Below are 25,190 nucleotides of genomic sequence, written 5' to 3'. Positions count from 1 at the left end.
AGATTTGCATAACGCCGCCCAAATGTTCATGCAAAGAAATAAGGCGTAACTTTTATTCTCGCTGTAGTATTGTTGTTGCCGCCGCCATGTCATGAAGGCGCTGTGTGTTTCGTTGAGAAAGCGAAACTACTTTGTTTGGTCTTCCAAAAGAGGACGATATCCACTTCGTCATGCCTGGAGCTGATCCGTGCTGGTCGCTGAGGAAATACATCAACTTCGCGCTGTGGATCACCGGATCGGCTTTCACCGTGGACGAAGCAGAGTCCAGAACTGACGACGATTCAAACGCGAGTTTTGAGCAGTGTAGAGTAGCGCTTGTTGTTTGTCATTTCTCTGATCACAAATGCAGACATGGTTTTATGTTTACGTTTTTTTTTTTAAAGTTGCTCACTTTTTATGATATCTCTACAGAGGGAGGGGGGTTCTTGTCCAATTCTTACAGTGGCCAGTTGTGAGTCTGACAATCATGTGTTTGACAAAAGCAGCTCATGCACAAGGATTCTTCATCTATTCATGAGCGCTGAAGGTTTTGACAGACCACTAAAACCTATATGAGGACTCTTTATTTCCCAACAAATATATTAAATTATTTTTTGAAGATATAAACGCATAACACTATATACAAAGCAACATTATTAAAGGTTGAGAATAAAACTACATTTTTAATGTGGATAATGTCAGAAGGAAGGTAGGAAGAACTGTATAATATCTGAATAATAATAACGTATGAAGGATAGAGAAAGTGAACTGAGAAGTATCAGAATGTTAATGTTCACAGGATGATCGACAGGCCGGTTTATGGTCCCAAGATGCATATAATTATGCAATACTCAATTAGTGACTGGATATGTGAGTTATGTTGTGATAATTAGCATTTTAATGAAAAAAAAAAACATTGTTTGTGCTGCCTGGGCTTTAATGCAACATATACAATGGTGGAAAAATGTCAAAACCACACAAAGGCATGCATTTGTACTCGTTAGACGCATAAATGTATGACAAATACCACAAATCAGTTCACTAATGCACAAATAAATACGCCACTTTGTATCTGTAACTGAATGCACAAATAAATGCATTTATACTCCGCTCAAATTCCACTCTCAAATGAACGTCTTCCCCTCATTTAATCTTTTTTTTAATTTTGTTTTACTTGTACTTTCAATCACTTGGTTCCTTCTTTTGGTTATTTGTTATCTTTCACTCCTCCTCCTTTTTGATCTTATTGCCTATTTTGTTTTCTTTCATTGCTTCCTTCTTTTTCATCATTTAATTTTTATTGATTTTTTTCATGTTGTTCTCTGTAAATGTAGAGCCATTTGCATCTGAACTCTGCTCAAATTTGCCTCTCAAGCTTTCAAAACAGTGTGCATTTCATACATTCATCATATATTTATATCACACTAACCACATAATCATTCACAAGTTGCCATTTATGACATATATGAGCCTAAATGTAACGTGTCCTGCATATTACTGGCCAGTTCATGTTTTGGGAGTCAGTCCTAATGCTGAGGAGGCCGCTAAAGGATTTTCAAGAAGAGACACTGGCAGGCTTTATATCTGATGGAATCGTGAGTGAGTGAGTGAGTGAATGAACTCCTAGACAACAGTGCTTTGATCCTGACTGCAGTCTGCAGTGGAGATGTCACTCTCTACCGATTACTGATGGGAATCTTTCTCCGCTCCTCTATTTTCCTCTTCCTGTCTGCACATCAGATGGCTGGAGACCTCAACAATGACACCCTCTCAGTTCTCAACAGCAGTCATTATGACTTCATCCTGAAAGGCTTCATCCTCAGATCAGGCCCCGAACAAGACAAAGCCAAGTCACACGCAAACACACCAGCCTGGACGTTCAGGAAAACAGACTTATTCATGGCGAACAATGAACAGAGAATGAAATGTGGTTACGAAACGGCTACTGCAGACAAGGGGTGAACCTCTTCATGATGGAAATTTCTCAGAAACCATCGGACATGTTAATTTCACAGAAAATGATCCCACTTATCCCTCATAGAGATGGAGCAGAAGAGCACAGCTCATTGGCTGATGTTCCTGATATTGAACTGTATGGGTCTTTGTATGAGAGCAGGATAAAGGTCTTATTATAGGGTTCATAAAATATCTGAGCATTACATGTCTAATTTAACCGCTCGCAGAAATGGCCCTGACATGCATGACATTTTTTCAATATCATTTGATGGCAACGTGTTTTTAAACTACCTTTTAATTCAGGTAATCCATTTGACTTTTATCCCCCCTTGTCTGGATTCTGTGTTTTATAATTTAATACAAATTTATCATAAAAAAACAAATTGAGTCTAATATCAAAATTATTTGATTTCTCCCATTAGCCACGTGCCCTCGAGTAGTGGACAGATGTGTGTGTTAAATGAGCTGAATCTTTCCTCCTGGGAAATAAGGCTGGAAATATTCGATAGTTTTTGAAGCCACAGCTACAATAATTATAGCTGAAGTCAAGACCAGACCCAGCTCAATATCAGACTCCCATAAGACTCCCTAAGACCGTCAACAAAACTAGGCTCCTTAAGGCCCACATCCAGAACCAGACCAAGAGCTGTCAGTCCAAGAACAAGCAATAAATTGTCAATATACAGAATATATTTGTCTTGCAAACCGTCTGTACGGTAAAAACACCAGATTATCATCTTCAGCACGTTGGAAATAGACTGCGGTCACTGACTGGCCCTCGTCCCCGGGCTGAACACAAACATCAGAGGAATCTTGCACCTAACCATTGAGTGTGAATAAGCAGAAATCTGTTTTCGACTTTTACAGGTGCTCTATTCATTTGTTTCTTTTGTGTTCTGTGAGCTGCAGCCTTCAAAGTTTCAGATAACTTCTGAAAGAGGCGCTTTCATTGAACAACACCTTTGCACTTGCACTTCTACACTGCGTTTTACCTCACAGATGGATTGAAAGCAGCTTCACAGAGAATACAGGTTTACAAAGTGACTGTAGCAGTGGAGAACTGCAAGAGATTGTGTAGATAGGATTACAGTGGTTGCTAGATTAAAGAGGTTACTAACACAGTTTAAGTGGCATTTACCTGTTCTTTCACACATGGCCACAGAAGTTTATGGATAAATACCTTGCGTGCAGCGTGGATGTCGAAGAAAGGCTTGTTCCTGACGCTGAAGGGCTCCTTGGATTTATCAATTTGGCCCAGCTTCATTTTCTCAAATCGTGGGAAGATGATCTCCTTCTCGATACACAGCAGACGTCTGTTGAAGTCACACTGACCCACAGGCTGACCCTGCGAAACAAACCACACAGCCACACACACACACACACACACACACACAAACACAACTCAATTCAACACAACTAGTTCCACACTTCAAATAAATCGATTAAATAATTACTCCAGTTTGTCTTTTCCAGTTAACAAGATGTACTGTAACTCTGTGTTATGCAAATTGCTTGTGATTTTACATCAGCATGTCAGTCATTCAGACTTCATGTTTGAATAACAATATTACTCATCTATATGAATAAATTTGACTACTTCTCTTTAAAGGTGTCTTTTTGTGCCATTTTGCTCTACCAAAATAGACGCAATTTAAGTTTTAATGACCCTTTTGCACCGTTTTTAGTTTCTGTCCTACATCTTTAAAATGTCTACATGTAAATGACCTCTATTATAACTGGCTAAGATCTGTGTGTTATTTATCATGTTGCTTCATTCTGAGTAAGTCCTCATCTGTAAATGTGGTTGCGATGCTGATTACAGAACCGGCTTTTTTAACAAAATGCGCATGACAATTGCATTCGATTAATCGTGCAGCCCTAAACCCAATATGCAATAAAGTCAGCCACAGTAATGCGTCTATGCTTTTTCATCGCTAATGTTTCATTGCGTGCCTTTAGTAAACCTTGCAGTAGTTCTTTTAATGCCAAAAGAGAGTTTGCGCTAGGATACCTCTAACTTGTCTAAAATCCCCAATGGTAAGATGTTTGATGAATTTATTGGACTGTTTCAGAAAATAAGCATCCCAACACAACACTAGCTACATATATTTTAACAACTCTAGAAAAAGTGTGTCAAATCGAGAATCTCATATAACATTTTGTAATTGTCACAGCATAATTTTCAACAGCACACAGATGAACCAGATGTTCACTAAAGCCGCTGTAAGAGCCATATGTTATTTGTTTATATAGATGTGAAATAAATAAATAATTATGTGTGTTAAGCAATTGTAAAATAATTATAAAAGTAAATAATTTAATATGTGTATTATATTTCATATTGACAATGATGTCATTTCCGGCAAGGACCGTTAGTTTTTTGTGATGCAATATTGGAGCGAAACTGTTTTTTGACCGTGTAACATTTTTCCAGTTAATTTTGTTATTAAACTTTACCTAAAGAAAGTTTCTGGACTACGGAATGTTATTCGAGTTCAAATCACGCTCACACATGAAGAAGAAGCAAGAAAGATGAAACTTTAAATGGATTGCTATCACAGCCGCTTTTCCACCGTTGGGCCGAACGGTTCCAGTTATGTTTCCACTTGAGCTCGGTTGTGTTACCAAGGCAACGACTGACACTTTTGTATTATTTTCATATTTTCAAAATGATTGGCTGAGACTGGGTCATTTTGCAAAGCATTTTCACTGTCACAAATTACAGTGATGTTGCTTCTAAGACGCGTTAAGAAACCTACAAACTGGAGTTTATGCCATGAATTCACCGATTTCAATCGAGATGGTACAATGCAAGATAATGTTCCATCAGGCGACTCATCTGCTGACAATTTCACAATTTAGGAATACAATTTGCTGTATTACCACTTGATTTAAACTGGCCCGACTCTTTCCACACCATCATAACAGATTTTCCCCCATGTCTTTCCATCAAACTCACATGTCAAGCCGTCTCTAGTGTGTGGGTCTCTGGGTGGACTGGGGAGTTTAAATGCTAGAGTATGACTCCATTGCACAAAAAGCATGTAATTGAAAAGATCAGGCAAAATTTGATTCATCTTGATTTGTTCCCATTAAGTGTGCTGAGGGAACGTGTTGAAGGAACAGACGCGGTGTGTATGCGAGCAACTCTGGAAATAATCCACCTCACTCTCTCTCCATCACGACCGCAGCCATGGTAACATCTCCACATTACGCTCTCTGGTCTCGGATGTATGGCAGCGCTCCGATGGGACCACCGATCCACGTCACTACGACTGAATCAAAGCTTCACCTCCTCACTTAACGTCTCAATAAGGCAGTGACTCGCTTAACATCTCCAGTGGAACCGGACATCAAACGAGTTAAACGCAATCCACTGCAGCTCTCCGCAGACTCCGCTCTGAAGGGGCTTGTTTCTGAAACGATTCATCCTCGTGTAGACAGAAGACTCATGTATTACAGCATGACAACACTCGTATCTCTTTAGGAAGCTCCTCTTGGGTGACTTTGACTCATTTGACTTTGCATTTGATGCAACACAGTCTGTATTTCTACATATAAACTAGTAATTTTGATTCTTTACACGTGTAATGATGTCCAGTGACTTGTTTGCATTATTTATGCATTATTTTATTTATTTGTAAGACTTTATGACTAAATTTGGTAATGGGAGAGTAAAATTATTTTTAAAACGTACACCGTTCAAACTAGGCTGCTTATGTTGAAGTGTTTGGGATGTGGGTTTTAATGATGAGACCTTTTTTGTAATCAGGCTCTCAAAAAGTATATAAAAATGTGGATATAGATTTATCGGCCAACATATCGTTTATCGGCTTTCAAAAATAAAGAATTATCGGTTATCGGTATCGGCCAAAATGTTCATATCGGTGCATCCCTAACATAAACAAATGAAGTCCTGCAACTGATGTGTTTATATGCATGTATGATTTATGACGCTATGGTGCACCAACATTAAAAGTGACAAGCATGTCTGGGAGCTGGTTTATTTCATCACGACCAGTGAATGCTTATTTAAAGATCAAAACCAAACCAAACCCCCTGTGAAATCTTTCGCCCTCATCCTAAATTCATGATTGTGAGGATTCCTGGATTTCGCCCTGTGAAAATTAGAATCTTTTTTATATTATCATATTTTACATCTATTATGTTTAAGAAACTAAGATATTTAAGAAGTCATTCATGCTTAAAATCCATGGTTTAAAGAACAAGGGCTAAATATAAGCATGACGTGTTCAAAGAGTTTTCAAAGGTGAGTTCTTGGGGCAGAGATGAGAGTAAGAAAGAGACACAATTTAACAGCAGACATCTTCCAAAACCAACCTCTAGAAATTCTACATCTTATTTGCAATTTTCCAATTTCCCAGTTTCCTATCGCAAGAGCAGACACACCGGCAGCCCGACTCTCTGCGGGCAACTTCCAAACGCAAATTGAGGAATAAAACGCTCATCTATATTTAAGAGCCTCTCCAGACTTACACATTCCATATCAAAAAGTAATGAAAGCTTCTATAAATCCAGGGCTTGACAGAATAATGGAAACATTACGTGAAAAAGGAATTGAACATAATAAGATTCAAAGGTGAATCATTTTAGATAAGCAGAAAGGGTCAGCATTAAAGACTGCACTTCCACTCCCACCTGCTCTGTTTCCAATGACAACGTAACTGATTTTGTTACTACATACAAACAAATGCAATTTTTAATAATGACTTAATATGTGGTATTTGCAAAAAATGATATTTTATACGGATGAGGAAAGTGACTGGAACAGCTCCGCAGAATGACAAATAGAAACGGGTTTGTCATTTGCATGTTGTAAGGGATTACTCCATCAGTTTGTGCTGACTGGGTTATTTTCCATGATTTGAAAACTACACGGTTACAATATTATTCAGAGCCCTGGTCCAGCTTTGCCATCACAGGAATAAATTACATTTTGAAATATGTTCAAATACAAAACAGCTATTTTATATTATAATAATATTCCACAATATTACCGTTTTTACTGATCAAATAAATGCAGCCTTGGTGAGCATAAAGTAAGCTGAAGCTGGTCTTCAGCCAGGGACGTACAGAGATCTGCTAAACGTCAAATATAAAGCCTCGACAAAAAGACTTCATAAGTGAATCAACACCTCTGTGAACCAAAAACAACAAGCCTTGAGCTTCATGAAGCCAAAATCTGCAGCAGGGCTGTCATTCAGACACAAGTCAGCATACAAAGACCTGGATCCCGGTTTGAAGTGAACAGAGTTTGGAGAAATCAAAGGATGTCTTCAAACTTCAAGATTTGCAGACTAAAACTCTCCTGAAAGCCTGCGCATCAACTTGAAATGCTGTATTTGTATGTTATGACATGCTATTCTGTTGTATATGTTTCTGAACAAATATCTTTGTTAAATTCAAAGCATGTGGAATTGAAATGGCCATGTTACGGTGGTTCTGCCAGATTTCAGAGAATGACAGAGGCTCTGACTCACTGTGATTTGGTCTGTTCGGCGTCTGGAGCGCCATATTGAACATTTGGTTAAATCCAACACACAGAACAGACAAGAGAAAACATTTTCTTCCCATAACAGGGAGAATTAGAGGGTGATTCTGACTTTGTTTTTTTTTTTGTAAAGGAAACAGTGGTGGCTTGTGCATGACAAAAGCATTGCTGTGCGATTACTAAGGTTCGGTTCTGGGTGGATGCTAGGTGGATACTTGGCTCAGTGGTGTTCAGGTCTCTGGATATGGCCCAGTTCTTCAGTGTCTGAAATCTAGGGTATGTTTCGCCCATGTTCCGAAATTTCAAAATTGCTTGGAAAAATAATAGCACAAATCTCTCTACAAATGCACGATTGAAAGTGTGATTCAGATCCGCTGAGCCAGTTCTACAGGGGTGATCGAGGCAATAAATAAAGCAGCATAATGAGCTAAAACAGCACTGAGAGGCTAATGGTAAACCATTTCTTTAAAACAATACAATAACTTTGACATACATTACCATTAAAAAGTTTGGGGTCCTTAAGATTTCTTTTAATGTGTTTGCATGAAGTCTCATCTGCTTACCAAGGCTGCATTTATTTGATCAAAAATACAGTAAAAACAGTAATACTGTGAAATATTATTACAATTTATATTAACTGTTTTCTATGTGAATATCTTTTAAAATGTAATTTTCTTCAGTGTCACATGATCTTCAGAAATCATTCTAAGATGCTGATTTGCTGCTCAAGAAACATTTCTGATTATTATCAATGTTGAAAACAGTTGTGCTGCTTCATATTTTTGTGGAAACCGTGATAAATGAAGGATTCTTTGATGAATAGCAAGTTCAAAATGACAGCATTTATTTGAAATGTGTCCTTGCTGAATAAAATACTTGATTTCTTTTAAGAAATCTTACCAACCCCAAACTTTGAATGGCAGTTTATAACCACATTTAAAGAAAAAAAAATGTAAAAAAATCCACTGAACTGGTCTTTCTTTCTAATTTCGTTACATATGTAAATGTTTATTAATTTTTGAAAATGTTTTGTTAGAATTCTATTACATTTTCATGGACTAAAATTGTGGCATTTTGAGTTTAATTGTCAAAAATGAATGAATATGACATGACAAAATGTTGACAAAAATGTAGGTCATTTTATCAAAAAAAAAAAAGTTTTCATCATTTTATCTTTCATTCTTTTTTACAACAGTAAACCCAACAGCAACCCAAAGTATTTCAAGGAAACGGTCAAACCCTGTATAGAATATGTTCAATGTTTTGGCTTTGTTTATAATGACTTCATACACTGAAGTAATTTATGCATTAAAAATTCAACCAAACACATCTGTCATGAACAACTACAGTTCAGAGAGCATCTAATAGCGAAGCACTTCACTGCATACACTGACATCTGACTGACTGTCCACACATGATCTCACTGACCTTCTTCAATGCATCCTATCTGAGAACCGAAAGCCTCACAGAAACATCAAACTGTCTGACAAGTTAGTCTGCTGCATCCTCCACAACCTAAGATGAGGAATTGTGTTGTGCAATTTACGTTCAGCACTAATTTCTTGGGCGTGTTTGCACTGTTGCTTCATTTGCATATTTCCTTTAATGAACCAGGAGCTAAAACAACTCCAACAGTGTGTGAAAATAACGCTAACAGCAGGCTCAATCCATCCTGTAGAGTTATGTGAAAAATAAAAGACAGGACTACCAACTTTCATTTCGTCTACATCCCAGAAGCCACAAATCATCACTACAGGAGGAGAATGTAAGAACCAGTAGGAAACCTTGAGCCTACATCACAAAGACAACACAAAGTGCTCGAGTATTTTAACATAAGTGCTTTTCGTTCAGTACTGCTGGGAGCCTCCAAAGCCTCATGTTGCATGGCCCAAGACTGCCAAATGAAGCAGAACACAAGTGCCCCCACAGTACAAGCGGACCGCTCGGGGCCCACGGGAGCCTTGGAGCATTTTGCGCGTGCTGACTTCTTATGCATTGAGCGCACTTACCACAAGAGACCCCACTACTATTTTCAGACATCTGTGCCTCCCAAATCAGCTTTTCTTCAATTTCTTCTTCTAAAGCCCATGACTTAACATAGAGCAGGATAAGGGGTGTTCAGAGCCGTGCAGTGTGTTTAAAGGTTGTGTTTGAACACCAGAATGGAAAGCATCCCTGAGTTTTACAAGATTAGATGCCAGATGGCAAATCACAGCCAAAGCTGATGCTATGTGTCTGCCTCGCTAGCTGTCCGATAAGATGCATGTGCATGGGGAAAATTCTCAATTCAAGGAGGTGGAAGTGTTGGAAGACTCTAGTCCAGCCCAAAATATCAAGAGGTGTTAGGGTGCTCAGTAGCCAGTACAGTAGATCTCCATAAACACTGTATACTATGCATTCGTTTGTTTAGTGTGTCGGTAAAATAATCAGTTTTTATGACATTAACAAGTATACACTGTACTTCAGTGTGTTATTGCAGTTTTATCAATGTCAGGTTAATCCATCCCTAAAAGTCAAAAAGCAGACTGTGGTTCGTTGTGTTATATGTAGGGTTGCAAAGGGGTGGAAAATTTCCGGTAAGTTTCCGGAAACTTTCCAAAAATCCCTGGAATATTCCAAAAAATCCTGGAAAGTTTCCAAAATTTCTGGAATGTTTCCAAAATTTACTGGAAATTTTCCACCTTTTTGCAACCCTAGTTATATGTCACTGAGATAATGTCTTGCTACGTAGGCGGTTCTCAGCAGAATAAGCTACAAAATAGATTTTATGCTGTAAATCAAGTGTCTGGCTTAAGCATATTGTTGTAGTTGAGACCAGTTCATCAGTCTGAGTCAGAGACAGTCTGAGACAGACACCAAATAAGGGTTGAGTCCACGTCAAGACCGAGACCAGAAGAAGTTTGAGTCCGAGTCCAGACCAAGACCAGAAGAGAAACGAGTCCGAATCAAGACTTAGACCAGAAGACCTGCTTAGCCTAGTCTTAAAAACTTAAAAACTAATAATCTATTTTTTTTTTCTTCAAGACTGGTCATACATTTTTAAGCCAGTTACAAAAGGTAGTTTTGGTCTACTTTGGTTGGTCAAACTAGCTCTTAAGACACAGTCTTAACAACATAGTGGCTGTGTTTATGGAACTGGCCCCAGAAGAGTCAAGACTGAGACCAGAAGAGGGGCGAGTCTGAATCAAGACTGAGACCAGAAGAAGGCTGAGTCTTAATCGAGACCAAGACCAGAAGAGGGTCAAGTCAGAGTCAAGACAAAGTCCAGAATATAGGGTCTAGTCTGAGACAAGAAGAGAATCTAGTCCAAATCAAGAAGGTTGAGTCAGAGTCAAAACGAAAACCAGAAGAGGGTCTAGTCCAAGTAAAGATAGAGACCAGAAGAGAGTCTAGGCCGAGATCAGAATAGGGCTGAGTCAGGTCTCAAGTATTACAAGGCTGCTAAAGCAGTCAAATTCAGCCTGCAGGGTCATTTATGAAAAAAGTCACTCATACATGTGCACAAATACTTGCTTTTCATTTGAATCAATTCGTTTTTCTACAGTATATGTGTAAAAAATATTAGAAATTAAATTTGACAGCTCAGGCCTGTCATTAAAATTACTTGTTTTTTAGACCTAACCTTGTGTTAATCTTCGCTTTCAGGCAGCTATTTAGAGGTAAAGAGCAGTAACTGGTTTTCACTTTTTATGGTCAGTGTTGTAGTATTATTAATATTACCCAATTGCCAGTTTTGAAGGAATTTAGTAAATTCCTATTTGTCTTACCCCAATATCAGTAGTTAAAGAAGCAAAAGGCTTAAGGCGGGCGTACACGGTGCGATTTTTGCTGTCGTACGAGTTCGCAGGCGAAAATCGCAGATGCTCGCATGGTCGCGGCTCGTACCGTGTGAGAAAATTTACGAGCCGATCCGAGACGTTACGAGCACCTCCCGTCCTCCCGATAATTTTCAAACATGTAAAAAAAAATCGGACGCTGTCAGTTTAAATTTGTGGCCTATGTGCGGTTGAACCAGACAATTTGGCGATCCATCTGACGTTGACCAATCAGAAGATGACAACAACCATATATTATGTATATAAATAGTCTATATAGTAATTTAAGTTTAATTATACAGCTCTAGTTTTTATTTGTTATTCCGAATTGTGCCAAATTTGCTGTTCAGCTTTATGAATGAATATGCCTGTTGTATTTCCAGCAAGACGAGCAGAAATTCAGAAATAGCCTACTCGCCTCGAGTTGTTTATGAAGAACAGAAAGTCCATGCTTTTCTCTGCTTTTCAGCCATTCTCTTTGCCATGTCCTTCGTCTTTGTTTCTTTTTTTGGATGTCACAAGCCATAGCTGCTACAAAGAAAACTATTTCGTCCTCAGAATCCATATTTTTATGAATGGCGCGATACGTAATGCTTACATCAGAGTTTGTAAAATCGTAGTAAATTTGTGTCGTGTGTGACTACCTCCGTACGATTTTCGGATAAACTCAATCGTGACATGTGCGAGGGCTCACGACGTTCTGATCTTCAGAATCGCACCGTGTACGCCCGCCTTTATTCTAGACTGTATTAAACACAGTCAAGCATGTGTAATGCATGTGCTCTCAAGGGTAACACCATGGTTTAACAAATAAATAAAATTAACCAGCATGGCACCGCTAGTGTGTATTAGTGTGTATGTCCAGTACGTGTTTTTTCCATAATCAGCACTACCTGCAGAGATTGATAATATTGTATACTATGTTGGGATCTGGAACACTCTGTGTGATTGGGATGCCAGCAATCAGCAATCAGAGATATTTTAGTAGCTTAATTCATCTGGAATTTTACCATCTCCAACAGTGACCCAGTGCAACCGTAATTGCTTGTACCAGGCCAAAAAATCCATCAAATTCATTAGCAAGTGCACAAATTGTTACTTGCGCTAAGATGAATAAATGCCTTCCAAAAGCTCTAAAGCCTGCTATCCATGTAAACAGTATTTATTTATCCATGTAAACTGTGTTTTCTCTATTCCAGTGTTTCCTATTTACTCTACTGTTCAAGTTTAGAATCACAATGAAGTTGTCTTTGAAAGAAACCCAACTCTTCAAGGCTGCATTAAACTGATTAAAATCAGTGACTGATTTCAAATAAATTCTGTTCTTCAATAAAAATCCTCTTGTGCTGCACAACCAACCTCAACTGTGCTAATATTAAGCACCACAGTATCAAATTAGCATATTTTAATGATTCCTTAAGGGTGAGACGATACAGGGCTTTCTTAAGAGACTGTAGCAACGGCTGCTACACAAATGATGCTTGGTAACCACACTATGGAAGTCAATGAGGACCACCAGCAACTGTTTGATTGCCAACATTTCTTCAGAATATCTTCTTTCATCTTTAAGAGAAGAACGAAACTCATATAGATTTAGAACAACTTACAGGCAAGTAAATGATGACAGAATTTTCATTTTTGGGTCAACTATCCCAACTATTACTATTAACTATTACTCCACTGACAGAAAGACAAAGCCCAGCATAGTAGCATCGCTTCCTCTCAAGTAGCTTCTGGACTGAAGCACCGCCATCACATTCACATAAGTTATAGGACCTCAGTGAGAATGCAGTGAGCTCATGGGAGGAAAATGAGATGCTGCCTCCCACTGAAACTTTATCTGCTGTTGAAAAATGACTGCCCTACACGTTGTTTGGTCTCTTATTTTTTATACTTTTCAATTATTTTCTCATTTGAATTTTCCTGAGGCACCACTGCTTCCTCTTGTTCCTCGGAGAAACACCCCTACTCAGAAGGCAGCATAATTATGTTGCTTAACTTTCGGAACAGGCTTTGTGTCGCATGACTGTGAAGCCTTAAAATGCTGTCTAGGGAAGCAGCTCACTAAGTTTCAGAAAAGAGTCAGAGACATTTAAAAGAAGTCAAATCTGCATATGAATGCCAGTTCTGTCAATGTGACCACATTACAAGACTATCACGAACAAATGCTATACCAAATGCAATATCCCTAAAGAAAAGGCAAAGCGAGATACAACTATAATTTTGGAAACACTGATTCATGAGAAAGCAGTGGTGAGGTATCGCCTGCCAAGCCCAACATGACAGACCTTCAACAGGCCAGAAAACAGCAGGGGGCTTCATAGGACCTCCAGGAAGTCTTGGCCAAGGAAAGAGTAAAGTGACAATCCTTTTTTTCATACCATATGCCACACAGGTCCAAGAACACACGCTTATTTCTTCACATTACAGGAACTGTTCTTTTTAAAAGCTCTATTATCCAACAAAATCTGTACATTTACAAGAATACTTAAGTGGTGCTTGATGGTGTCAAACCTGCCGCCACAATGCTACAGTGTTCAGAACGGTGAAAAAACATCGCTATGTACTCGCTATGGTGATGTCTTTGCAGTTTCTGGTTTTAGTCAGGGTTTTCGGTGTTTTGACAAAAATGTCCTTTACATTTAATCAATCTCATCATATTCATTCAGTTTAGTCTATTTTACTCAGATTAAAACAGAATAATAGTTTTTTGTTGTATTTTAATATTAATTCTAGTTTAGCAAAATTATGTGTCAAAATTGAACACACCAAAATGTGAAATGTATAAACATTTATCAAGGATGCAAACTCATCATGGGTGAAAAAGGTAACACCCCCCCCCTTTAAATGTTCACTTTCATTCATGAAGACAGGAAAAAAAAATGTCTCCTGGTGGAAAACAAAGACTTAAGATGAAAATGATATGACATTACCATTATATCCAGTAGATGGCAGCAGAGGACCACCCATTAGCTCAGTTGCCATTTCAACTCCATAGTTTTTCTCACATCTTGCTTTTGGATTTATCATAAAATGACTATGAAGTATAGCAAGTGCAGGAAGTCACAAAGTCTCATGTCATTTAAAAACAAATAAATAAATAAATAAGCCCAGACACCAACAGCCTAGTAGGGTTAATTATTTAAATACTAAAGTAGTTAACTACAAATTAAGTTAATTATTAATAGTATAATAATGAAATAATGCATTAAATATTTTAGCTTTTTTTTATATTTAATTTATAAAAACTACATTTTTCAAACATTGCCTAAAAAAGGACACATCAAAAAAAGAGTGCTTTAACTTATTTTTACCTGTAGAAGCTGCTAAAGGCAACAGACTTGTTGCTGCTGTAATTTTATTACTCTGAATTTACTCTGCATCACTTAAAGCACAACTGTCTATCGGCTTGTCAGATAGTTCGTTCCGTCCATTGCTACAGTTATCACCATCAATCGTGGATCAATTTGGCGGATTCACTCGCGTAATTTTTTACACTCGCGTTTGTCATTCCTGAAACAGTATACATGGACGGTTTGGTTATCTTACACGTTTCTTCAAACTGTGAATGAAGTAAAAACCGAGCAAAGGGCGCTTCCCTTAAAGTCCGCATGAAATCAAAATTGACTTTATTTACTTTACTAGCGCACATTGCTAGTCTTGATGTAAACAATTAATCCGTGCAAGTTAATCCGCTGAAAAAAATAGTTTGTCTTCGTAATCTTTAATCAAAATCTGATAATTTGCTTCCGCTCTGGAATGGCATTCCTTTTCTGATGACGTCAGTTTGACGGCTTGGGCAGAATATCCTTAAACACACCCCTCCAACCGTTAGATTGCTATGAGTGAGAGACAGAAAGGAGGAGCGCAAACATAAAACCATGCCCTCTATTCAATATTCCGTTTCAGATGGAAATGCGTCACTACACTGAAATAAAGTCGGCAACAACTTCCGGTTCACGCGGAATTTAAAGCGTAACTGTCCGAGCTTACTCACGCGGAAACTCCTGATATAATCGATAACTAACTATACAATGAATATCTTATTTACATCGTGTATGCTTTCTTTTTGTCTTGTGATAATAGGAAGATCTGTGAGTGTGTAGAACTACGCAAACTTGCGAAAACAAAAATTAGATCAGAGCGGATTCTGACTAACCTACAGTAAACACCTCTGATTGGCCACTGCGTTCAACAGAGATGCCTGTGATTGGCTACAATACTCAATGCTGCAAAACACGTTGTAAATAGAAACTTTTGGTTTTGTAATTCGAAACCAGAGTGCGCACACAAAAACACACAGGAGCGTTTGAAAGCGGGTGACTTCGAGCGGGTACAGAATTGAGTTGATACTACTGGAACTGTAAAAAGAAATAAAATCACAGAAATAAATTACATTTTAACATATAATCAAATAGATAACAGTCATTTTAAATCGTAATAATATTCTACAGTATTACTGTTTTTGATCAAATAAATTCAGCCCTGGTGAGCAGAAGAGACTTCTTTCAAAAACAAAAAACTGTCTGACCCCAACCTTTTGAATGATACTGTACATAAAATAATCTTATGGACAAATAACCCTGACTAACTAATTAAAAAGATTTTTCTGTTGCATAGGAAGAGTAAGATTAGAGCATGTGGAGGGACACGGGCCACTTCTAGTTAACTAATTGATTCACAACACACTCAGAACGAGGACGGGCCACATTACTAACACTGACAGCAGCTAAACACAGCAAACTCAAGAATCTCCCACATGCTGCTTGTCAATGAGAACTCCAGCTGTGCTCCACAAAATATTGGAATTTATAGTATTTTAGAAAACATATCTGCATTAGTCTCTAATATACTCATATTTTAAATAAAAATGTAATAAATTCAGCTGGTGACACATACATAGTGCTTATGCGAGCACTGTAACTCAACTGAATATTAGTCTTCCGACACATCATTGGACAGGCTCAATTAATATGCAGTCTATATTTACACACTGCTTGCCTGTGGCATCAATCTTAAAAAATGACAGATCAAAGCTGCATTTTGGAAAAATTTTCCTTTCAGTATGGTAACCAAGCAAGACATATCCAAGCGTCCCGTCTCAAATGCAGACTGTGTACCATGTGATTGCCTGGATTTATTTGATGGATATACTGCACTTCAAGAAACAGAAAATGATGCAAGAAAATTCAACGATATACTCATTTCCTCCCAAAACTTAAAACACAAAACTTGAACAACATAGTTTATTAGCATCCAGTCAATATGAAATCAAAGCTGACCCTATCTTGTCCTGATACACATTCTTTATGATTCAACACTGCATGTTAAATAAATCAAACTTAAAGCTCCTCGAATGTATTGTAAAAAGCCCTATACAAAACTAATGACTTACTTGCTTCTGTGCAACACAAATATACATTTTGTAAAGTATTTATGCAGCACTTGGGTGGTGACTTATATAGACAAGCTTTAGAAAGGACAAAATATGCACCTGACTTATGTGCTATATTCCACATATTCTGAAGAAAAATAATTATTATTCAGCTGATAGGAAGATTATACAGTAGAAGATTATTATTGAATTCAAGCCTGCTGTGTCTAAAGGTGACATTTTTAATGTAACATTCGTGAATTAAATCTGAGAGCTGCATTTGTTCTTTCCAGAGCTGACAGTATCTGACACTAAACCTTTCCTTCTGTGATTCACAAACGATACTCATAGAGGTTTGGAAAGATATGATGGATAATAAACAACACCTCGTGGTAATTCAGCATGTGCTAATGCCAAAAGCAATTCTTAATTAAATAAAGAACAAACAGGAGTGTGTTTTTGTTATTGTTACTGAAAGGCACTCACGTTAAATTTAATGATGTCGTAGATGAGATACCGCGGGACGGGCTGGCCGTTCACTTTGTCGACAATCATCTCCTGCAAAAAAAGACGGCGACGATAAGAAATGCAGATATAATGCCCATAAATCAAGCCTATAAAGATCAACATGATGTAACAATGTGATTAAAAAAAATCAATATAAGATATTTAGCGTTAAAGCTCAAGCACAGACACAAATTAAAGAATAGTAAGTTAATACATGGGGTCCTAATGTCTGAGATCAATGAAATCTTTTCATTTAAACCTGTATATTCAAAGATTTAGGATTTTCAAACAAAGGAATGTTTTGACTAAGGCTGCAGAGAGTAGTGCTGGGCGGTATACCGGTTCATACCGAATACCGGTGTTTATTTTTGTTATGATATGAATTTTTTAAATACCGTAATACCGGTGTATGTCGCTTAAACAACGTTCGGAACGCGACACTGTTTGAAAGGGGTCCCTTTTCACTGTTGCACTGTGGTGAGGGAACTAAGCGTATGCTGTATGTGTTATTAAGCGTGAAAGTTCAGAAACTGAAGCTGTAGAACTAATAGAACGTGATGACGCAGAAGAACTCCTCCACAATATCCACATTGACCGCAACAAATATCCACCGCCCCTGCCATCAGCTCCCGCGTCTCACACATACGAGCGCGACTTTAGCACTAGATTTAGCAACTTTCAGACCCTTTTAGCGGCTTTTTTCCATAGAATATTCATACTGACAAACCTAGCAACTTTTTGGGATAAACCTTAGCTATGGTTCAGATAGAAGATTTCGCCAGTGCTGTCCCGCGAACGCGAGGTCTGACTTTCCCAGAGAAGTGTCGCCTCTCTCGGCGTCTGTTCTGTGCAGTGAACGGCGGAGAAGCACCGCAGCCGACTCGTCAATAAAGGAGTACAAAACAGCGTTTCCTAGCACCTGTCGCTTACTGATTGTTTGGAATTATATGAGCGTAGTTCATATCACATGCACTTTTTTGTTTGTTGTTGTTTTTAGTTTGTTACTCAGACGCAGGCAGTGCGCTGCATGAGACAAAAAAGTAATCTAGCCAAAACAACCGCATAGCCGCTCTTTAGTGTAGCTGCATGTTGATTTTATCAGACGATAATTATAAATGAGAGTGACTCCTGGTTAACATGTATTAAAAGGGGTTGTGTTTAGTCACTATTTAGTGTGGTATTTTTTGACAATATTCACTCATCATGACAGTAAAATAGGACATTCTAAGTCAATATACTGCAGTATTTCCTCTCTCAATCAGTAGAAAATATGGTTAACACCCGGTCATGCATGAAAAAAAAAAAATCCGTCATGTACCGTGAAACCGGTATAATTTTGAAAAATACCGTGATATAAATTTTTGGTCATACCGCCCAGCACTAGCAGAGAGTAATCAAAATCAAAAAGAATCAATAATGAATCAACATTGATCTGTGAGCTGTACACAGGCAGTGACCTTCACACTGGTGAAATGCACATTTTTATGGAAAAAACCCTTTACAAATGCAATGGAAAAAAATAGAAGCATGGGACACTTTAAACACGTCATACTCCATGTTTTTTTTATGTTTAATGGTGAAGTGAGGGTGATAAAGCTGTTTCGGTGCTCCTTCTAGTCACACAGCTGAGCAGCTGAAGGTGTTAGAGGTATCCATGTTTTTCATTCAGTCCATCGGATATAATCGTTTTGCTCTTGATGTGAACGGATAATTTGCCTGCTGTTATGAAATAACTGTTAAGACTTTTGTAAGCACCCATGATCCATCGAAGAAACACATCATTTCTATTAAAAACAGTTTGACAAAATATTTGCTGTTGGCCATTTTTCACTCGTGTTCTCAGATCTCTTGACCTTCAACATTTAAAGTCATTTTTTAACATTTTCATTCATTTCAAGTTTAAATTGAGCGTTTTGGCATATATATTACTCTTAGGGTGGTCTGCACCAATAAAGACTGATCATGATTAAATCATGATTTATCTAATAATTAAAATAGCCAGGTTCACCTTAAACCCTCATTTTAATCATGGTTTTAATTTTAAGATAAATCTAAATGAACTTTAAATTAATTAAGCTTAAACTTGAATCCTTTTGTTTTCACTCAGATTGAAATCTCAGTTAGCTTGCTGCGGAGGAGGTTTAAATTACAAAACAAGTGGACATAACTGGACAATTAAAAGTGGCAGACTGAGCAAAGACAGACAGAGCAGGTGTTGTGACAGGGCTCTGAGATATATTTATATTTATAGCAACTAAATATGTCCATAAATGATTAAAAGGATGGATTAGGGGTCTCATCTCAGTGGCGGAGAGATTTAGCATGCATGGGAGTGAGACACACTGCACTATAGGAACATGCGGGACAGCGGACAACGGGACACATGCCACATGCTCATCATATTATATGTGCTCTTTCATCTTTTATACTACTGTTTTGTTCTGTGTTTTAATGTTACAAGATGCTGCAACACTTCTCAGCCTGTTTGATCAGTCCGGTAAACTAGCAATTTTTCTATGTAGTTATTTATAGCGTTTTTATATTCTACACTACCATTTAAATGTTTGGGGTCAGTAAGATTTTCTTTTTTGAAAGAAACTAATATTTGTATTGAACAATAATGCATTAAATAGATTAAAATTGACACTTTAGACATTTATAATGCAACAAAAAAAATCTAATAAATGCTGTTCTTTTAAACTTTCTATTCATCAAAGTATCCTGAAAAACAAATCATGATTTCTAAAAATATGAAGCAGCACAACTGTTTTCAACACTGATAATAATCAGAAATGTTTCTTGAGCAGCAAATCAGCATATTAGCATGATTTCTGAAGATCATGTGACACTGAAGACTGGAGTAATGATGCTGAAAATTCAGCTTTGCATTACAGGAATAAATTACAGTTTAACATATATTCACACAGAAATCGGTTATTTTAAATTGTAATAATATCACAATATTGTAATTGTTTTTACTGTATTTTCCTTTAAATAAATGCAGCCTTAGAGAACAGAAGAGACTTCTTTCAAAAACATAAAAACATCTTACAGACCAAGTGCTAAGGATTTTTTTCAACTGGCCCGGTCCAACTGTTTTCAACACTGATAATAATCAGAAATGTTTCTTGAGCAGCAAATCAGCATATTAGCATGATTTCTGAAGATCATGTGACACTGAAGACTGGAGTAATGATGCTGAAAATTCAGCTTTGCATTACAGGAATAAATTACAGTTTAACATATATTCACACAGAAATCGGTTATTTTAAATTGTAATAATATCACAATATTACAGTTTTTACTGTATTTTCCTTTAAATAAATGCAGCCTTAGAGAACAGAAGAGACTTCTTTCAAAAACATAAAAACATCTTACAGACCAAGTGCTAAGGATTTTTTTCAACTGGCCCGGTCGGGACAGTGGTTCAAATTTTTACTTGCCCCGCCAACATTTTCACTGGCCCTGCCAAGTGGACAAAAAAACAAAAAATGAATTGTTGTTTTTGACCCATGCTATATAGTATTCTAATAAATAAGCTTGTATGACACCAACATTTTAGACGCCAGTTAAATTTTATAATTCTTGATTCCAATTTCAATACCACAGTAAAAGAGACACTTTAAGGGCCCTATTATACACTTGGCACAATGCGGCGTCAGGCGCGACGCAAGTGTTTTTTGCTCGTTTCAGCCCGACAGTTACAATTTTCACGTCCTGCGCCACATTGTTTAAATAGTAAATGCATTTGCGCCATTACTGGTCTGAAAATGAGGTGTGTTCAGGCGCATTGCTGGCGCGTTGCTATTTTGAGGCAACTGGCATAGACCATTGACCAACTGAAACCTGGTCTAAAGTCTGGCGCAATATATTTTTTTTGTTATTTAAAGAGCGCGTTAGTAATATGCGCCGATAGGCGGGTGAACAACGCGTGTACACTCTGCTTATTACACACACACAGGGATGTGCAGCAGCAGCACACAAACATTTTTAAAAATGAAAAATTAAAGGACTAAAATGTAAAATATTATTATTGTGTACATAAATATAAAAATGCCTACATGTCATAATGGATAGTCATTGCATGTATCAGAATTATGCGCACAAGCAGATCCGTTTCCTCGCTAGAGAAGCGTTCAGTTTTTCCGCTTGTAAATTCCGCCGTGTAAATAGCGAATATATCGGCGCGAGCGCAACTGGCTCTTAAAGGGAATGGGAGATGAGACTCTGATTGGTTTATGGCACGTTACAGCCAAAACACACCCATGACTCATTAAGAGAATAGGGACAACCCTTTTAGACCAAGCGCCGGGCGCGCCGACCATTTTTCCCGTCCTTAGACTAGCAAAAGTAGATTCGGACACGCCCTAAGTGCACTTGTGCCGTGCGCTTTAGACCATGCACTTAGATCGTTAATCCCGCCCACCCGCTGCCGCTCACTCTAGCCCGCCGTGTGTTTCGTTGTGAAAGCAAAACTACTTTGTTTGGCCCTCCAACAGAGGGCACGACTAGAAATCAGTGGTTAAGTTGTATTTACAACACTGTTCCAGAACAGTTCAACCCAAATATTCAGATGTGTGCAGCGCATTTTATGGAGGACTGTTTCCTGATCCTGGGAGAGTAGACTACAATGCCGGCTGTTCTGACTCACAGACTGTAAGTACGTTTTTTATATTTAAAGGATTTGCCACTGATGATTCAAACGCGAGATTTGGGCAGTGTAGAGTAGCGCTTGTTGTTTGTCATTTCTCTGATCACAAATGCAGACATGGTTTTATGTTTACGCGGCGCGATGCAATGCAATGCGTAAAAAGACAGTATAAGTCATTATAATCAGTAATTATGTCCCCACTGGATGCTACAAATGCCTTGTTTATAATGGGTTTTAATGTTTTTGTCTCGTCGCTCCGGCCGGACACGGCATCACAGTATGGTGAGGGGCGTAACATTTCCGTCACACACTTGAGGTATTCAGCCAATCACAACACACTGGATAGCTGGCCAATCAGAGCACACCTCACTTTTCAGACCGATGAGCTTTGTAAAAATCGACGCGTTTCAGAAAGGCGGGGCATAGAGGAGAAACAATAATGTACAGTATGTGGAAAATAATGTGTTTTTTGAACCTTAAACCGCATAAACACATTTCATTACACCAAATACACAAAATAATGTTCTTTTTAGCAACATCATATGACCCCTTTAAAATAGGGCCCTAAGAGACAATTCATGGATGCAATATGATACACAGATTGCCTTCTCGACTGTTTGCGTTCACTGAAGACATACTCACCAAGATGGGCATTTTGATATAATTCTGTGTGCATTTGTTCATTCAAGTTAAAGGCGGCGCGAAACAGAACTTAATTCTGTGTTTGCGCGTTGTCTGAGAGCAAGATCCTCTTTAACATTTAAAGAAAGATACATTAGCTCACAACACTAACTTATTTTTTGACCGTCTCATGTAAACCAAACCTGTGAGCCTCCATTAAGTGTAGAAATAGAGCACATCCTCTCTGCCTAACCTGATTAACAGGCTTTCAAACCGTGCAATAACTTACCCCATCCAGAAGCGTGTTGGAAAGATGGGTGCGAAGATCCTTCCGGAAAGGAAACTCCAGGTTGGCTATGTGAAAGACCGAATTGTCTCTGTCAATCATATGGACTTCGTCTTTTGCATCTATCAACATCATGTACCTATAAAAACACAAGAGACAGAGTGATGAGATCGAGTTTCATTTACCCCTACCTCAAACAACTCTATGATATATAAATAATTTTTAAAAATATTTAACAGTCCAAGCATATCTATATACATATAGAATGCTGCATCAAACAAATTCATAAACATAGGGGAAAAAATGTAGATAATAAATCAACTCCATAGTGTATTTCAAGTGATCAAGGGTTTAAGACGTTCCAATTCAGCCTTTTGCAAGGGTTCCAATGTAATCAACATATATCAATGTGACGGAGGGAAGGGCATAAAAACGAAGCAGAAAGCAGCCCAAGTTTCACTATGACAGACCAAAGTGATGCTGAGAGTTTTCCTTGTTAGGGTTGCGTAATTGTCAATTTGGAACGGTGGCAAAACTCAAAAGTTTGCACAGTACTTTCTGTGTGACTTTCTATTACTAATTTTGATAAAACCGATATGATAACTGATGTGTACCCTAGCAACCACATATCAACACCCTAGCAACCATCCCAGGTACCCTAGCAACCGCATAGCAACACCCTAGCAACCATCCCGGGTACCCTAGCAACTGCATTGCAACACCCTAGCAACTCCCCAAGTACCTTAGCAACCGCATAGCAACACCTTAGCAACCACCCCGGGTACCCTAGTAACCGCATAGCAACACCGTAGCAACCACCCCGGGTACCTTAGCAACCGCATAGCAACACCTTAGCAACCGCCCTGGTTACCCTAGCAACCGCATATCAAAATCCTTAGCAACCGCCCCGGGTACCCTAGCAACCGTATAGCAACACCCTAGCAACCATCCCAGGAACCCTAGCAACCAAATTGCAACACCCTAGCAACTCCCCGAGTACCTTAACAACCGCATAGCAACACCTTAGCAACCACCCCGGGTACCCTAGCAACCGCATAGCGACACCCTAGCAACCATCCCAGGTACCCTAGCAACCATATAGCAACACCCTAGCAACCATCTCGGGAACCCTAGCAACCGCATTGCAACACCCTAGGAACTCCCCGAGTACCTTAGCAACAGCATAGCAACACCTTAGCAACCACCCCGGGTACCCTAGCATCCGCATAGCAGTTGATATTGATAAAAAGATTTGCAAGAAGCATGGTTAAAAGAAACATTTCAACATCTTAACATGGCGGTCAAACTGTTGAGTGATGTTTCAAAGAGAATTATGTTGAACTCAAACTTTGTATTGATGAGGGTTGGTATAAACACCACCAAATACATTGGGGACCCTTTGAGGACCCTAACAATGACCAACAGATACAAAGAAGAATTTACTAATAAGAAACACAATGTTACAGGTAAACGATGGAAGGTTAAATAGCGGTGACTGAAAAATGTTGCAGCTACAAAACAAGAAAGAACAAGAGAAAAAGAAGTCTAGCTAGATTCAGCAGCTCTTGGCTGTTTATGAGCAGAAATTAGCAGCTGAAAAGAAAAGCACTGATTGAGAATATACATCTCGGCAGCTTCGACACTGCAGGAACTGATGAGCCGCAATGATGAGCAGCAAAGCCTCATTTCATGTGGTTCAATGCCATCAGAAAAATTAAGATAAATACTTTTCATAATGGGCATAATTAAACAAAGAAAAAATAAATCAGGTGAGGTTAAGTCTAGTGAAATTTAGCGACCACTCCAGAGGTGTTCTCCTCTGTCATGTTTCCAGCATAGATGATAAATTGAAGACGATCAACTCTAAAACAGGATGCAAAAAGGGCACAGAGTAAAAGGAGGCTCCAAGAAAGCAGGCAGCTGAAAAGAGAAAGGAATATAAGCTGTATCAGGATGTAAAATAACTTGAAATCCATCCAGAGCAAACTAAATGCATGACGGATGACACGGCATGAACATCACCAACGCTTGGATGAAGCCGCAGTGGAGATTTTTATTCGATAAACTCTTACTTCCAAGAGTTCCTTTCTTACTTGAATGCTAGCACATGTATAATGACAGCCCTATTAACAGGTGCAGTCACATTAAAGGGGTCATATGACATTGCTAAAAAGAACATTATGTTGTGTATTTGGTGTAATGCAATGTGTTTATGCGGTTTAAGGTTCAAAAAACACATTATTTTCCACATAATGTACATTATTGTTGCTCCTCTATGCCCCGCCTTTCTGATTTGTTGCATCCAGTGGGGACATAATTACTGATTATAATGACTTATACTGTCTTTTTACGGGTTGCGTTGCGTATCGTGCTGAGTAAACATAAAACCATGTCGTCAGTGGCAAATTCTTTAAATATATAAAAAAACTTACTTACAGGCTGTGAGTCAGAAGCGCCAGACTGTCCTTGCAAAGTTGGAACTGCCCCAC

The 25,190-nt window shown here is 38.3% G+C and overlaps 1 protein-coding gene across 1 annotated transcript in view; it reads right to left on the bottom strand.

Annotated features, from left to right (window-relative positions):
* The window catches only part of LOC107680298 (mRNA-capping enzyme), a 126,464-nt gene that overhangs the window by 59,958 nt on the left and 41,316 nt on the right, over positions 1-25,190 (bottom strand). Inside the window, exons 9-11 of the mRNA XM_016476142.1 lie at positions 22,705-22,840; positions 17,123-17,194; positions 3,116-3,280 (exon numbers count right to left, since the gene is read on the bottom strand). Coding sequence (XP_016331628.1) covers positions 3,116-3,280; positions 17,123-17,194; positions 22,705-22,840 — 373 coding nt within the window. The remainder of the gene's footprint in view (positions 1-3,115; positions 3,281-17,122; positions 17,195-22,704; positions 22,841-25,190) is intronic.

Source organism: Sinocyclocheilus anshuiensis, unplaced genomic scaffold (genome assembly GCF_001515605.1).
Source record: "Sinocyclocheilus anshuiensis isolate Anshui unplaced genomic scaffold, SAMN03320099.WGS_v1.1 scaffold1161, whole genome shotgun sequence".
NCBI classification, from domain to species: Eukaryota; Metazoa; Chordata; class Actinopteri; order Cypriniformes; family Cyprinidae; genus Sinocyclocheilus; species Sinocyclocheilus anshuiensis.
The sequence above is the reverse complement of the archived record's forward strand: the minus strand, read 5'-3'. Positions and strand labels throughout refer to the sequence as shown.